Genomic DNA, 17,726 nt, shown 5'->3' with positions numbered 1-17,726 from the left:
AATACTTGTAGGATACAACTGTCAAACAAAATAGACAAACGTCAAGGTTTAGCTACACCTTGAGGGACTCTCGCTTGTTAAAGTATAGAATAGTATTGCCAAGGTGAAGGATCTAAATATCCGTTTAGCAAGTACCTCATGGAACAAGTATTGTGTTTAATTTCAACACAACTTAAAGTGATAAGAACACTAATACACATGCATACAATTTTTTTTTAAAGTGACAAAATACTACATTTACATGGTAAGGAAGAGGTTATCATAAAGTAGAAGTTGCTATAACAGGTGTGTCTCTTGTAGCCTATACACGGGCGTTCTCTCAATCTTCAGGTACAGTCTGAAGTTTAAATACACTTAGGTTGGAGTCATTAAAACTCCTTTTTCAAACACTCATTTTAACAAACTATAGTTTTGGCAAGTCGGTTAGGACATCTACTTTGTACATGACAAGTAATTTTTCCAACAATTGTTTACAGACAGATTTTTTCACCTTGATTCACTGTATCACAATTTCAGTGGGTTTACAGTTTACACACACTAAGATGACTGTGCCTTTAAATAGCTTGGAAAATTCCAGAAAATGATGTCATGGCTTTAGAAGCTTCTGATAGGCTAATCGACATAATTTGAGTCAATTGGAGGTGTACCTGTGGATGTATTTCAAGGTCTACCTTCAAACTCGGTGCCTCTTTGCTTGACATCATGGGAAAATCAAAAGAAATCAGCCAAGACCACAGAGAGAAAATTATAGACCTCCACAAGTCTGGTTCATCCTTGGGAGAAATTTCCAAATGCTTGAAGGTACCACGTTAATCTGTACAGACAATAGTACGCAAGTATAAACACCATGGGACCAAGCAGCCGTCATACCGCTCAGGAAGGAGGAAGAAAATGTGTTCTGTCTCCGAGTACAAAATAATCTATATCCACAGTAAAACGAGTCCTATATCGACATAACCTGAAAGGCCGCTCAGCAAGGAAGAAGCCACTGCTCCAAAACCGCCATAAAAAAAGCCAGGCTACGTTTTGCAACTGCACATGGGACAAAGATCGTACTGTTTGGAGAAATGTCCTCTGGTCTGATGAAACAAAAATAGAACTGTTTGGCCATAATTACCATCGTTATGTTTGGTGGAAAAAGGAGTCTTGCAAGCTGAAGAACACCATCCCAACCGTGAAGCGCGGGGGTGGCAGCATCATGTTGTGGGGGTGCTTTGCTGCAGGAGGGACTGGTGCACTTCACAAAATAGTTGGCTTCATGAGGAGGAAATTTATATGGATATATTGAAGCAACATCTCAAGACATCAGTCAGGAAGTTAAAGCTTGGTCGAAAATGGGTCTTCCAAATGGACAATGACCCCAAGCACACTTCCAAAGTTGTGGCAAAATGGCTGAAGGACAAGAAAGTCAAGGTATTGGAGTGGCCATCACAAAGCCCTGACCTCAATCCCATAGACAATTTGTGGGCAGAACTGAAAAAGCTTGTGCGAGCATGGAGGCCTACACACCTGACTCAGTTACACCAGCTCTGTCAGGGGGAATGGGCCACAATTCACCCAATTTATTGTGGGAAGCTTGTGGAAGGCTACCCAAAATGTTTGACCCAAGTTAATCAATTTAAAGGCAATGCTACCAAATACTAATTGAGTGTATGTAAACTTCTCACCCACTGGGAATGTGATTAAAGAAATAAAAGCTGAAATAAATTATTCTCTCTACTATTATTCTGACATTTCACATTCTTAAAATAAAGTGGTGATCCTAACTGACCTGTACACAGGGAGTTTTTACAAGGATTTAATGTCAGGAATTGTGAAATACTGAGTTTAAATGTATTTGGCTAAGGTGTATGTAAACTTCCAACTATAACTGTAGGTCTGTACACAACATTCTTTCTCCATCTATAGGTAGGTCTGTACACAGCATTCTCTCTCCATCTTCAGGTAGGTCTGTACACAGCATTCTCTCTCAATCTTCAGGTAGGTCTGTACACAGCATTCTCTCTCCATCTTCAGGTAGGTCTGTATACAGCATTCTCACTCCATCTTCAGGTAGGTCTGTACACAGCATTCTCTCTCCATCTTCAGGTAGGTCTGTACACAGCATTCTCTCTCAATCTTCAGGTAGGTCTGTACACAGCATTCTCTCTCAATCTTCAGGTAGGTCTATACAGAGCATTCTCTCCATCTTCAGGTAGGTCTGTACACAGCCTTCTCTCTCAATCTTCAGGTAGTTCTGTACACAGCATTCTCTCTCAATCTTCAGGTAGGTCTATACAGAGCATTCTCTCCATCTTCAGGTAGGTCTGTACACAGCCTTCTCTCTCAATCTTCAGGTAGTTCTGTACACAGCATTCTCTCTCCATCTTCAGGTAGGTCTGTACACAGCATTCTCTCTCCATCTTCAGGTAGGTCTGTATACAGCAATCTCTCTCAATCTTCAGGTAGGTCTGTACACAGCATTCTCTCTCAATCTTCAGGTAGGTCTGTACACAGCATTCTCCATCTTCAGCTAGGTATGTACAGTACACAGCATTCCCAGAATCTTTAGGTAGGTCTTTTTAAAATATTTTTTAAATGTAAACTTTATTTAACTAATGTCTTTAGTTGTAGAACATATCTACGGCCATATTGTCCCTGGTAGTTAATTCAAATCGTCCTGTGAAGTGGGGTAATGGGTCCAGTTCACAGCAGCCAGATGATGTATATACGAGGTGTGGTAAAGTTTGCCCTCTTGTGGAATAGAAAGAAGAGTCCCCATTTTCTTGTTTTTTTTGCATCAGAAGCTGAAGCCCCCCCCCCCATAATTGTAACCAATGTTTCAAACTTAATTCATGAGCTGAGTAAAAAGCTGTACTGTAATAAGGGATAGTGTACCATAACATAGTCTGCAGCCGCATCACACAGAGTCCAAAGGAGATATAGGAACAATAGTAAAAAAATATATCTATAAAATTCCTTGGTAATGTTAGTCCCAAGCAGTGTTAGTATTTAAACAGTGTGTTTAGTATGTTTGTTTGGGTTGTGCTTGTCTGACACGTGTATATACCCTCTCTCTCATGGTCAGGTGACAGGCTACCACTGGACGCCCCCATAGAGTCCATGGTCAAACCACCTTCCATCAGCCTAGAAACTGGCAGAACCGACAAAAGCCCGGTGGGCTGCTCCAACGATTTCTAGTCCCAATCCGCCCCTGGAATGCACTCACCCCTCCACCGCACCCCCCAGTGTCGTGTCCTATCATACCATGGTCTCTGACCCCGAGCTCTTCCCTGTGAAGAAGTCCCAGAAATAACTGGAATGACTTGGAGATGGCTTCTCTCTCTCCTCCTGGGGCGCCTGCCTCACCCAGACACTGTTAGCCACCTGTTTCTCTCTTTCCTCCTGGGGTGTCTGCCTCACCCAGACACTGTTATCCCCCTGTCCTCCCAGGCTGGAGCATGAGGCAGCCCCCAGGGTGAAGCTCAGATCTTCCCCCAGTGGAGCCCTCTGTTCCTGGGCATGGTAGCTGTCCTCTGGGTGGACTCTGGAGCTGCTAGAGGACTGGGACAGACTCAGGAGGTTGTGGTTGGAATGAAACTGTCTCATCTGGCCGATGGACTTGGACAGGATCACGTTGGAGCCTGTGGAGGGAGAGATGTGTTGTTATTCTACATATTTTAATTTAGAATGGTGTTACAATGTTATTTAGAATGGTGTTTAATACAATGTTTTGTGGATTGTTACTTTGTTGTTACAAAGTAATGTTGTTCCTTTGTTATTTAGAATGTTGCTACTTTTTATTTAGAATGTTGTTACTTTGCTATTACAGTGTTGTCTACAATGTTTGTTGTTACAATGTTATTTAGAATGTTGTTAATGTTATTTAGAATGTTGTTACAATGTTATTTCGAATGTTGCTACTTTGTTGTTACAATGTTATTTAGAATGTTGTTTATTTGTTATTTAGAATATTGCTACGTTGCTATTACAGTGTTATCTACAATGTTTGTTGTTACAATGTTATTTAGAATGTTGTTCATTTTATTTTGAATGTTGTTCCTTTGTTATTTAGAATGTTGCTACTTTGTTGTTACAATGTTATTTAGAATGTTGTTACTTTTTATTACAATGTTTAGAATGTTGTTACTTTTATTTAGAATGTTGTTCCTTTGTTATTTAGAATGTTGTTACTTTTTATTTAGAATGTTGTTACTTTGTTATTACAATGTTGTTTAGAATGTTCATTTTATTTAGAATGTCGTTCCTTTGTTATTTAGAATGTTGTTACTTTTTAGAATGTTGTTCCTTTGTTATTTAGAATGTTACTTTTTATTTAGAATGTTGTTACTTTGTTATTACAATGTTGTTTAGAATGTTGTTCATTTTATTTAGATTGTTGTTCCTTTGTTATTTAGAATGTTGCTACTTTGTTACAATGTTATTTAGAATGTTGTTACTTTTTATTTAGAATGTTGTTTAGAATGTTGTTCATTTTATTTAGAATGTTGTTCCTTTGTTATTTAGAATGTTGTTACTTTTTATTTAGAATGTTGTTACTTTGTTATTTAGAATGTTGTTCCTTTGTTATTTAGAATGTTACTTTTTATTTAGAATGTTGTTACTTTGTTATTACAATGTTGTTTAGAATGTTGTTCATTTTATTTAGAATGTTGTTCCTTTGTTATTTAGAATGTTGCTACTTTGTTGTTACAATGTTATTCAGAATGTTGTTACTTTTTATTTAGAATGTTGTTTAGAATGTTGTTCATTTTATTTAGAATGTTGTTCCTTTGTTATTTAGAATGTTGTTACTTTTTATTTAGAATGTTGTTACTTTGTTATTTAGAATGATGTTACTTTGTTATTTAGAATGTTGTTCCTTTGTTATTTAGAATGTTGTTACTTTTTAGAATGTTGTTCCTTTGTTATTTATAATGTTGTTCCTTTATTATTTAGAATGTTGTTCCTTTGTTATTTAGAATGTTGTTACTTTTTAGAATGTTGTTCCTTTGTTATTTAGAATGTTACTTTTTATTAAGAATGTTGTTACTTTGTTATTACAATGTTGTTTAGAATGTTGTTCATTTTATTTAGATTGTTGTTCCTTTGTTATTTAGAATGTTGCTACTTTGTTACAATGTTATTTAGAATGTTGTTACTTTTTATTTAGAATGTTGTTTAGAATGTTGTTCATTTTATTTAGAATGTTGTTCCTTTGTTATTTAGAATGTTGTTACTTTTTATTTAGAATGTTGTTACTTTGTTATTTAGAATGTTGTTACTTTGTTATTTAGAATGTTGTTCCTTTGTTATTTAGAATGTTGTTACTTTTTAGAATGTTGTTCCTTTGTTATTTAGAATGTTGTTCCTTTGTTATTTAGAATGTTGTTACTTTTAGTTAGAATGTTGTTACTTTATTATTTAGAATGTTGTTCCTTTGTTATTTAGAATGTTGTTACTTTTTAGAATGTTGTTCCTTTGTTATTTAGAATGTTACTTTTTATTTAGAATGTTGTTACTTTGTTATTACAATGTTGTTTAGAATGTTGTTCATTTTATTTAGATTGTTGTTCCTTTGTTATTTAGAATGTTACTTTTTATTTAGAATGTTGTTCATTTGTTATTACAATGTTGTTTAGAATGTTGTTCATTTTATTTAGAATGTTGTTCCTTTGTTATTTAGAATGTTGCTACTTTGTTGTTACAATGTTATTTAGAATGTTGTTACTTTTTATTTAGAATGTTGTTTAGAATGTTGTTCATTTTATTTAGAATGTTGTTCCTTTGTTATTTAGAATGTTGTTACTTTTTATTTAGAATGTTGTTACTTTGTTATTTAGAATGTTGTTCCTTTGTTATTTAGAATGTTGTTACTTTTTAGAATGTTGTTCCTTTGTTATTTAGAATGTTGTTCCTTTGTTATTTAGAATGTTGTTACTTTTTATTTAGAATGTTGTTACTTTATTATTTAGAATGTTGTTCCTTTGTTATTTAGAATGTTGTTACTTTTTAGAATTTGTTCCTTTGTTATTTAGAATGTTGTTCCTTTATTATTTAGAATGTTGTTCCTTTGTTATTTAGAATGTTGTTACTTTTTAGAATGTTGTTCCTTTGTTATTTAGAATGTTACTTTTTATTTAGAATGTTGTTACTTTGTTATTACAATGTTGTTTAGAATGTTGTTCATTTTATTTAGATTGTTGTTCCTTTGTTATTTAGAATGTTGCTACTTTGTTACAATGTTATTTAGAATGTTGTTACTTTTTATTTAGAATGTTGTTTAGAATGTTGTTCATTTTATTTAGAATGTTGTTCCTTTGTTATTTAGAATGTTGTTACTTTTTATTTAGAATGTTGTTACTTTGTTATTTAGAATGTTGTTACTTTGTTATTTAGAATGTTGTTCCTTTGTTATTTAGAATGTTGTTACTTTTTAGAATGTTGTTACTTTGTTATTTAGAATGTTGTTCCTTTGTTATTTAGAATGTCGTTACTTTTTATTTAGAATGTTGTTACTTTATTATTTAGAATGTTGTTCCTTTGTTATTTAGAATGTTGTTACTTTTTAGAATGTTGTTCCTTTGTTATTTAGAATGTTACTTTTTATTTAGAATGTTGTTACTTTGTTATTACAATGTTGTTTAGAATGTTGTTCATTTTATTTAGATTGTTGTTCCTTTGTTATTTAGAATGTTGCTACTTTGTTACAATGTTATTTAGAATGTTGTTACTTTTTATTTAGAATGTTGTTTAGAATGTTGTTCATTTTATTTAGAATGTTGTTCCTTTGTTATTTAGAATGTTGTTACTTTTTATTTAGAATGTTGTTACTTTGTTATTTAGAATGTTGTTACTTTGTTATTTAGAATGTTGTTCCTTTGTTATTTAGAATGTTGTTACTTTTTAGAATGTTGTTCCTTTGTTATTTAGAATGTTGTTCCTTTGTTATTTAGAATGTTGTTACTTTTAGTTAGAATGTTGTTACTTTATTATTTAGAATGTTGTTCCTTTGTTATTTAGAATGTTGTTACTTTTTAGAATGTTGTTCCTTTGTTATTTAGAATGTTACTTTTTATTTAGAATGTTGTTACTTTGTTATTACAATGTTGTTTAGAATGTTGTTCATTTTATTTAGATTGTTGTTCCTTTGTTATTTAGAATGTTACTTTTTATTTAGAATGTTGTTCATTTGTTATTACAATGTTGTTTAGAATGTTGTTCATTTTATTTAGAATGTTGTTCCTTTGTTATTTAGAATGTTGCTACTTTGTTGTTACAATGTTATTTAGAATGTTGTTACTTTTTATTTAGAATGTTGTTTAGAATGTTGTTCATTTTATTTAGAATGTTGTTCCTTTGTTATTTAGAATGTTGTTACTTTTTATTTAGAATGTTGTTACTTTGTTATTTAGAATGTTGTTCCTTTGTTATTTAGAATGTTGTTACTTTTTAGAATGTTGTTCCTTTGTTATTTAGAATGTTGTTCCTTTGTTATTTAGAATGTTGTTACTTTTTATTTAGAATGTTGTTACTTTTTATTTAGAATGTTGTTACTTTTTTATTTAGAATGCTGTTCCTTTGTTATTTAGAATGTTGTTACTTTTTAGAATGTTGTTCCTTTGTTATTTAGAATGTTACTTTTTATTTAGAATGTTGTTACTTTGTTATTACAATGTTGTTTAGAATGTTGTTCATTTTATTTAGATTGTTGTTCCTTTGTTATATAGAATGTTGCTACTTTGTTACAATGTTATTTAGAATGTTGTTACTTTTTATTTAGAATGTTGTTTAGAATGTTGTTCATTTTATTTAGAATGTTGTTCCTTTGTTATTTAGAATGTTGTTACTTTTTATTTAGAATGTTGTTACTTTGTTATTTAGAATGTTGTTCCTTTGTTATTTAGAATGTTGTTACTTTTTATTTAGAATGTTGTTACTTTTTATTTAGAATGTTGTTCCTTTGTTATTTAGAATGTTGTTACTTTTTATTTAGAATGTTGTTACTTTATTATTTAGAATGTTGTTCCTTTGTTATTTAGAATGTTGTTACTTTTTAGAATGTTGTTCCTTTGTTATTTAGAATGTTACTTTTTATTTAGAATGTTGTTACTTTGTTATTACAATGTTGTTTAGAATGTTGTTCATTTTATTTAGATTGTTGTTCCTTTGTTATTTAGAATGTTACTTTTTATTTAGAATGTTGTTACTTTGTTATTACAATGTTGTTTAGAATGTTGTTCATTTTATTTAGAATGTTGTTCCTTTGTTATTTAGAATGTTGCTACTTTGTTGTTACAATGTTATTTAGAATGTTGTTACTTTTTATTTAGAATGTTGTTTAGAATGTTGTTCATTTTATTTAGAATGTTGTTCCTTTGTTATTTAGAATGTTGTTACTTTTTAGAATGTTGTTCCTTTGTTATTTAGAATGTTGTTCCTTTGTTATTTAGAATGTTGTTACTTTTTATTTAGAATGTTGTTACTTTATTATTTAGAATGTTGTTCCTTTGTTATTTAGAATGTTGTTACTTTTTAGAATGTTGTTCCTTTGTTATTTAGAATGTTGTTCCTTTATTATTTAGAATGTTGTTCCTTTGTTATTTAGAATGTTGTTACTTTTTAGAATGTTGTTCATTTGTTATTTAGAATGTTACTTTTTATTTAGAATGTTGTTACTTTGTTATTACAATGTTGTTTAGAATGTTGTTCATTTTATTTAGATTGTTGTTCCTTTGTTATATAGAATGTTGCTACTTTGTTACAATGTTATTTAGAATGTTGTTACTTTTTATTTAGAATGTTGTTTAGAATGTTGTTCATTTTATTTAGAATGTTGTTCCTTTGTTATTTAGAATGTTGTTACTTTTTATTTAGAATGTTGTTACTTTGTTATTTAGAATGTTGTTCCTTTGTTATTTAGAATGTTGTTACTTTTTAGAATGTTGTTACTTTGTTATTTAAAATGTTGTTAATTTGTTGTTACAATGCTATTTAGAATGTTACTTTTTATTTAGAATGTTGTTACATTATTATTTAGAATGTTGTTACTTTTTATTTAGAATGTTGTTACAATAGTATTTAGAATGTTGTTACTTTGCTATTACAGTGTTATCTACAATGTTTGTTTTTACAATGTTATTTTGAATGGTATTTCTTATTACAATCTTATCAATTGGTACGGTGTGTATTGTTGTTATTATTATTATTATTATTATTATGTTAACCCTAACTCTAGCTTCCTGTCCACACCCCGGCGCAACCATAACCCTTATCCTAATACTAACTCTGTCTTAACAAAAGGCCCATCTCAATAGGTGGTCCAGATAAGTTGGGGGGAGGCTTTCCTCTTTTGTTCTCTATTGCTCCTCTATTGTTACTCAAACCAGGGGGAGGGCAATGAAATCACAGATTCCCACCAGACCTAGTCCTTGAGGTTTGCAGTTGTGTTTAAAAAATACTATTTTGCTCAAAACCAATTGTTTACGCTTAATTACGTGTACTTTACTGTATTTATGGGGTTTTGTTTTTCAACAGGAAAAGTAAAAAAAATAGCTGGAGTGTGTCTTTAACCCTAAGCCTAGCCGTAACCATAGCAACAGAACAAATAAGGGTGTGGCAACAGAGGTGTCCCCTCTATGACCCGCGACTTACGTTTCTTGTTGTTGTGGTGTCGTAGCGCCTCCAGGTTAAAGAACACCTCACTGGTCAGGCTGCCGTCCCCGGGCCCGTCAGGGTTGAAGAGGGGAGAGGGGGGCTCCAGGGGGGACAAGTTGAAGAGTGGCGAGGGGGTCTCCAGGGGTGACAGGCTATCACTGAATGACCCCACAGAGTCCAGAGACACCCCCGTGTCCCGCCGACTCCCCGTAGAATCTACTGTCCCCACCGCCAGGTGACTGTCACCGTGGGAGGGAGGGAGGACAGGGGGAGGGAGAAGGAGGAGAGGGAGGAGAAGGAGGAGAGGAAAGAGCGGGAGGAGGGAGGGAGAAGGAGGAGAGGAAAGAGAGGGAGAGAGAGAAGGAGGAGAGGAAAGAGAGGGAGGAGAGGGGGAGGGAGAAGAAGGAGAGGAAAGAGGGAGGAGAGGGGGAGGGAGAAGGAGGAGAGGAAAGAGAGGGAGGAGAGGGGGGGAGAAGGAGGAGAGGAAAGAGAGGGAGGAGAGGGGGGGGGAGAAGGAGGAGAGGAAAGAGAGGGAGGAGAGGGGGAGGGAGAAGGAAGAGAGGGAGGAGAGGAGGAGAGAGAAGGAGGAGAGGAAAGAGAGGGAGGAGAGGGGGAGGGAGAAGGAGGAGAGGAAAGAGAGGGAGGAGAGGAGGAGGGAGAAGGAGGAGAGGAAAGAGAGGGAGGGGAGGGAGAAGGAGGAGAGGAAAGAGACGGAGGAGAGGGGGAGGGAGAAGGAGGAGAGGAAAGAGACGGAGGAGAGAGTATTTTATTATTCACGTTGCAGGAAGTCTTGCAGCGCTGGTGATAAAGGCAGACATACATTCAATAAACACACAACACTGGGATTCAGAGACAACTGAAGGGCTGATCCAGGACCAGTTTGGCCTTTTAGATCATAATAAATAAAAATAGGCAGGGGAAACCTGATCCACGCTCCTACTATGGGCCCTGAAATGAAACAGACCTGAGTTTCCTGCGGAGAAGATAGTCGATGATGTCAGGATCTGTCTGAATGAGACTCATCAGCACCTCTTGTTGGAGCTCTGCTGACACCTGGGGAGAAGAGGACAGGAGATTTACACACACACACACACACACACACACCTAACCCCCCAGCCCCACACACACTCTTGGTACCGTGAATAGTTGCTTATAGTTCTGTATAAGTTGCAGGGTGACGTTGATGATGGCGGCGCTGTCCTCGATGTCCATGGAATGAGGACTCATCTCCCTGTCCCCTCCGCCCCTCTCCCCCTGCAACAGGTTGGGACCAAATATCACCGCCAGGTTAGTTGCTGTCATCTTGTTGCCTAGGAACTGCAGAGAAAGAGAGTGAGAGGGGGTTAGGGGGAGAGACCACATATTAGGTCTACCTACTGTGTAGGCTAGGCTAGTTACAGTACAAGCTACAGAGAGACACAGAGACAAAAAGAGAGAGAGAGAGAGACCGCGAGAGACAGAGAGAAAAAAGAGAAAGAGAGTTAAGAGGTTTAAGTTTGAACCCAAAATCCATTATGTTTTCCTCTTGGGGGGAGGGAGGGAGAGAGAGAGGGAGGGAGGCTGACTTGTTGAGGACGGACAAATGCTGACAGAGAGAGAGAGAAAAAAATAGAGAAACAGACATAAGCTGACAGGGAAAGAGATAGACAGGTGAACAGAATGATAGACAGGTGAACAGAATGATAGACAGGTGAACAGAATGATAGACAGGTGGACAGAATGATAGACAGGTGAACAGAATGATAGACAGGTGAACAGAATGATAGACAGGTGGACAGAATGATAGACAGGTGAACAGAATGATAGACAGGTGAACAGAATGATAGACGGTGAACAGAATGATAGACAGGTGGACAGAATGATCGACAGGTGAACAGAATGATAGACAGGTGAACAGAATGATAGACAGGTGAACAGAATGATAGACAGGTGAACAGAATGATAGACAGGTGAACAGAATGATAGACAGGTGAACAGGATGATAGACAGGTGAACAGAATGATAGACAGGTGAACAGGATGATAGACAGGTGAACAGAATGATAGACAGGTGAACAGGATGATAGACAGGTGAACAGAATGATAGACATGTGAACAGAATGATAGACAGGTGGACAGAATGATAGACATGTGGACAGAATGATAGACATGTGGACAGAATGATAGACAGGTGAACAGAATGATAGACAGGTGAACAGAATGATAGAGAGGTGAACAGGATGATAGACAGGTGAACAGAATGATAGACAGGTGGACAGAATGATAGACATGTGGACAGAATGATAGACAGGTGGACAGAATGATAGACAGGTGAACAGAATGATAGACAGGTGAACAGAATGATAGACAGGTGGACAGAATGATAGACAGGTGAACAAAATGATAGACAGGTGAACAGAATGATAGACAGGTGAACAGAATGATAGACAGGTGACAGAATGATAGACAGGTGAACAGAATGATAGACAGGTGAACAGGATGATAGACAGGTGAACAGAATGATAGACAGGTGAACAGAATGATAGACAGGTGAACAGAATGATAGACAGGTGAACAGGATGATAGACAGGTGAACAGGATGATAGACAGGTGGACAGAATGATAGACAGGTGAACAGGATGATAGACAGAACAGAATGATAAGATGATGTGAACAGGATGATAGACACACAACAGAATGATAGACAGGTGAACAGGATGATAGACAGGTGAACAGAATGATAGACATGTGAACAGAATGACCTGGACCTGTGGACCTGAATGATGTCATGTGGACAGAATGGTGTCCTGTGGACAGTGGCTCTGATACAGTGTGTAACAGAATGATAGAGGCGGAGCAGGATGATAGACAGGTGGTACAGAATGAGGAGCAGCTGGACAGAATGATAGACATGTGGACAGAATGATAGACAGACACATGAAGTGTGTAGATGATGGGACAGAGATGGGTTAGATACCCACAGAGACACATGGGTTACACACACAGAGATGGGTTACACACAGAGATGGGTTACACACCCACAGACACACAGACATGGGTTAGACACTAACCACCTGGTCCTGTGGTGGGTGTCCTGTGGTCCTGAGATGGTGTCCTGTGGTCCAGAGATGGTGTCCTGTGCAGTGGGACTGAGATGGGTTGATAACAGGGTGAGAGGACGGAGATGGGTTATCCCACAGAGGGGCCGGTAGATGGGTTAGAGGAGCAGCTGGAGGTACAGGAACTGGTCTGTCCCTTGCAGAACTACAGGACAGATGAGGGGAGACCGAGGGGACAGAGATGGGTTAGATACCCACAGAGAGGACAGAGATGGGTTAGATACACACAGAGATGGGTTAGATACCCACAGAGATGGGTTAGATACCCACAGAGAGGACAGAGATGGGTTAGATACCCACAGAGGGGACAGAGATGGGTTAGATACCCACAGAGGGGACAGAGATGGGTTAGATACCCAGAGAGGGGACAGAGATGGGTTAGATACCTAACCCCACAGAGAGGACAGAGATGGGTTAGATACCCACAGAGAGGACAGAGATGGGTTTAGATACCCACAGAGGGGACAGAGATGGGTTAGATACCCAGAGAGGGGACAGAGATGGGTTAGATACCTAACCCCACAGAGAGGACAGTGATGGGTTAGATACCCACAGAGGGACAGAGATGGGTTAGATACCCCCCACAGAGGGACAGAGATGGGTTAGATACCCACAGAGATGGGTTAGATACCCACAGAGGGGACAGAGATGGGTTAGATACCCACAGAGGGGACTGGGTTAACCCCCAGAGAGGTGACAGAGATGGGTTAGATACCCACAGAGATGGGTTAGATACCCACAGAGGGGACAGAGATGGGTTAGATACCCACAGAGGGGACAGAGATGGGTTAGATACCCAGAGAGGTGACAGAGATGGGTTAGATACCCACAGAGATGGGTTAGATACCCACAGAGATGGGTTAGATACCCACAGAGGGGACAGAGATGGGTTAGATACCCACAGAGGGGACAGAGATGGGTTAGATACCTAACCCCACAGAGAGGAAAGAGATGGGTTAGATACCCACAGAGATGAGCAGCAAAGGGGGAGGGGTAGGGGTAGGGTTTGTGTGCGTGTGCATGGGGGTTAGGGGATAGGGTTTGTGTGCTTGTGCGGGGGAGGGGTTAGGGCGTAGGGTTTGTGTGTGCGGGGGGAGGGGTTAGGGGTAGGGTGCGTGTGCGTGTGCGGGGGAGGGGTTAGGGGTAGGGTGCGTGTGCGGGGGGAGGGGTTAGGGGTAGGGTGCGTGTGCGGGGGGGTTAGGGGGTAAGGTGTGTGTGCGTGTGCGGGGGGGAGGGGTTAGGGGTAGGGTGCGTGTGCGGGGGAGGGGTTGTGTATGTGTGTGCGGGGGTGGGGGGATTAGGGGTAGGGTGTGTGTGCGTGTGCGGGGGAGGGATTAGGGGTAGGGTGTGTGTGCGTGTGCGGGGGAGGGATTAGGGGTAGGGTGTGTGTGCGTGTGCGGGGGGAGGGATTAGGGGTAGGGTGTGTGTGCGTGTGCGGGGGGAGGGATTAGGGGGTAGGGTGTGTGTGCGTGTGCGGGGGGAGGGATTAGGGGGTAGGGTGTGTGTCGTACGGTTGGCGTGGAGGAAAGCAGAGTAGAGCTCTCTAGGCAGTAGAGGGTCAGGCATGTCTCTGAGGAACTCCTTCAGCAGGGCTGCTACGTCATGGACACTGGTCTCCTCTTCCAGACACACATCTGTCCCCATGTCAAAGTCCTCACGCAGCTGAAACACACACACAAATCAGAACCAGACATACACATAAACAAGTTAACATGCACCGGCCACACACAGTAAATGAAAGGTCAGTTTCCCGTGTGATGATGCTTTGAAAACAGAAAATGACAGGGATCAACGGCCCTGTGTATACAGATGACGAGAAATACACCTGTCACAACATCAACACACCCAGTAGGTATAAATCACTGCAGTACATCATTACACCCAGTAGGCATAAATCACTGCAGTACATCATTACACCCAGTAGGTATAAATCACTACAGTGCATCATTACACCCAGTAGGTATAAATCACTACAGTACATCATTACACCCAGTAGGCATAAATCACTGCAGTACATCATTACACCCAGTAGGCATAAATCACTGCAGTACATCATTACACCCAGTAGGCATAAATCACTACAGTGCATCATTACACCCAGTAGGCATAAATCACTACAGTGCATCATTACACCCAGTAGGTATAAATCACTGCAGTACATCATTACACCCAGTAGGCCACTGCAGTACATCATTACACCCAGTAGGCATAAATCACTACAGTGCATCATTACACCCAGTAGGTATAAATCACTGCAGTACATCATTACACCCAGTAGGCATAAATCACTGCAGTACATCATTACACCCAGTAGGTATAAATCACTACAGTGCATCATTACACCCAGTAGGTATAAATCACTACAGTACATCATTACACCCAGTAGGTATAAATCACTACAGTACATCATTACACCCAGTAGGTATAAATCACTACAGTACATCATTACACCCAGTAGGCATAAATCACTACAGTGCATCATTACACCCAGTAGGTATAAATCACTGCAGTACATCATTACACCCAGTAGGTATAAATCACTACAGTACATCATTACACCCAGTAGGTATAAATCACTACAGTACATCATTACACCCAGTAGGCATAAATCACTACAGTGCATCATTACACCCAGTAGGTATAAATCACTGCAGTACATCATTACACCCAGTAGGTATAAATCACTACAGTACATCATTACACCCAGTAGGTATAAATCACTACAGTACATCATTACACCCAGTAGGTATAAATCACTACAGTACATCATTACACCCAGTAGGTATAAATCACTACAGTACATCATTACACCCAGTAGGTATAAATCACTACAGTACATCATTACACCCAGTAGGTATAAATCACTACAGTACATCATTACACCCAGTAGGTATAAATCACTACAGTACATCATTACACCCAGTAGGTATAAATCACTACAGTGCATCATTACACCCAGTAGGTATAAATCACTACAGTACATCATTACACCCAGTAGGTATAAATCACTACAGTACATCATTACACCCAGTAGGTATAAATCACTACAGTACATCATTACACCCAGTAGGTATAAATCACTACAGTGCATCCATGTAATGTGGATATTTTTTAAATTTAATTTGCCTCACCTGCCGAACTCTCTTTATGGAGCTGCCAACACGAAAGATCCCCACAGTTTGTAGCCCTGAGAAGACACAGTTGACATTTTAAAAAAGTGCAACATTTTTAACAGTTACTTGTAACGGTCTTGAGACGACAGGCACTGGGAGACAGGAAGCTAGTACAGGGTGATGATTTAATAATAACTAGACATGAAACAAAGCAAAAACAGTATCTGGACAAGAGAAACAAAACCACATCAATGCAGACACTGGGATGAAACTGAGGAAGTGACAGATATAGGGGAGGCAATCAATAACGTGATGGAGACCAGGTGAGTCCAATGAAGCGCTGGTGCGCGTAACGAGGGTGGCAGGTGTGCGTAATGATGAGCAGCCTGACGACTAACAGCGCCAGAGAGGGGGAGCGGGAGCAGACGTGATATTAATAACAGTTGGTGGTTCATTGTATCCTCTGTGTCTCACCCATAGGCTGTAGTGATGTAACTGGACACAACCCTAACCTGTGTTACGAATGGATTCCTATGATGAAGGTAGAGCCAGAAGAGGGCAGCCCTCTGACTCTGCATCCTCTCTAGGATTCTTTGTATGTTCCTGCCTTCTAGGCAGTTTGTCATGGCCACTGCGCCTCGCTTTGGGGGTTTTAGGCTGGGTATCTGTACAGCACTTGTAACCTAACATAGCAGTCGGAGCAAGACGCCTGAGGAAAACAGAAGTGAGGTTGAAAATACTGTATCCCGGAAAACTAGAAACATGCGCTTTAAAAATGCTGATGTAAAAATGTCTTGATATACAGACACATCTACACACACACTTTAGTAAATATTGATCACAAATTGATTACTTCTGGTTTATGCCAAAAGACCAAAGAAAGGAAAAGACCACATTATAAATGATACTCAAGCAGGCTTTATGAAGGGCCGTCACATACAAATTCAACATTTGTTTAGTCTTGGAACGTATGGACTATTCAAATGCAATGGGCTCAGATTCTACTTTCTTTTCAGACTTCTGTAAAGCCTTTGACACAATTGAACACGAATTTCTCTTTCGGTCTCCCAACTTTTTGGTTTCGGTGAAAATGTTATCGAAGTCATTCGCATGTTTTATGAAGATATAAATAGTTCTGTGATACGAAACCGTAATACATCTAAAAGACGTGTACTACCCAATTTAGCCTTTTTTTTTTAAATACATTTTGGTTGTGGAACTTCCATCTCTAGATATTCTGAATAACGCACATTTGTATGGCTTATCTAGTTTTGATAGAGAAATCCAAATTCCCCAACAGGCTGACGATACTACTCTTTGTTTTTAAAGACAAAGACCAGGTCGCCCAGGCCCTTAGTGACATCACTGCATTCTCTATTGGCTCTGGTTTAAAACGGAACGTTCCTGAAATCTTGTTTTACATGACTCTGAAGATAAAGAAATAGAAAACATTCCTCTGAAGCACTGTGTTAAATATTTAGGAATACATCTATCTAAAAATCACTTAGGCAGACAATATATGAATTTCTTTCCTAAAATGAATTAATATATTTAATATTTGGCTGCAAAGGGATCTATACTCTATACTGGAGTGTGCTTCTGTTCAAGGTAGAGGGACTGTCTCGCTTTGTGTGCCCCTCATTGTCTTTGTTTGTCAATCCCTCTACCTCTAAAGAGATCAAATCAAATTACATTGTATTTGTGACATGCGCTGAGTACAACAGGTGTAGACTTTGCCGTGAAATGCTGACTTACAAGCCCTTCACCAACAATGCAGTTTTAAGAAAATGTTATATTTAATACTTACTAAATACACTAAAGTTTTAAAAAAAGTAACACAATAAAATAACCATAACAAGGCTATATACAGGGGTTTCGGT

At 38.3% G+C, this 17,726-nt stretch overlaps 1 protein-coding gene across 1 annotated transcript in view; it reads right to left on the bottom strand.

Moving 5' to 3' along the window:
- Positions 1-1,875: 1,875 nt before the first annotated feature.
- Positions 1,876-17,726, bottom strand: part of LOC112236602 (Rho GTPase activating protein 36) — a 153,195-nt gene continuing 137,344 nt past the window's right edge. Inside the window, exons 7-13 of the mRNA XM_042329323.1 lie at positions 15,865-15,920; positions 14,245-14,395; positions 12,686-12,750; positions 10,774-10,953; positions 10,601-10,689; positions 9,634-9,875; positions 1,876-3,623 (exon numbers count right to left, since the gene is read on the bottom strand). Of these exons, the coding sequence (XP_042185257.1) occupies positions 3,241-3,623; positions 9,634-9,875; positions 10,601-10,689; positions 10,774-10,953; positions 12,686-12,750; positions 14,245-14,395; positions 15,865-15,920 (1,166 nt within the window). The 3' untranslated portion in view covers positions 1,876-3,240. The remainder of the gene's footprint in view (positions 3,624-9,633; positions 9,876-10,600; positions 10,690-10,773; positions 10,954-12,685; positions 12,751-14,244; positions 14,396-15,864; positions 15,921-17,726) is intronic.

Source organism: Oncorhynchus tshawytscha, linkage group LG10, assembly GCF_018296145.1.
Source record: "Oncorhynchus tshawytscha isolate Ot180627B linkage group LG10, Otsh_v2.0, whole genome shotgun sequence".
NCBI classification, from domain to species: domain Eukaryota; kingdom Metazoa; phylum Chordata; class Actinopteri; order Salmoniformes; family Salmonidae; genus Oncorhynchus; species Oncorhynchus tshawytscha.
Note: the sequence above shows the minus strand (reverse complement) of the source record. Positions and strands in the feature narration are given on the sequence as shown.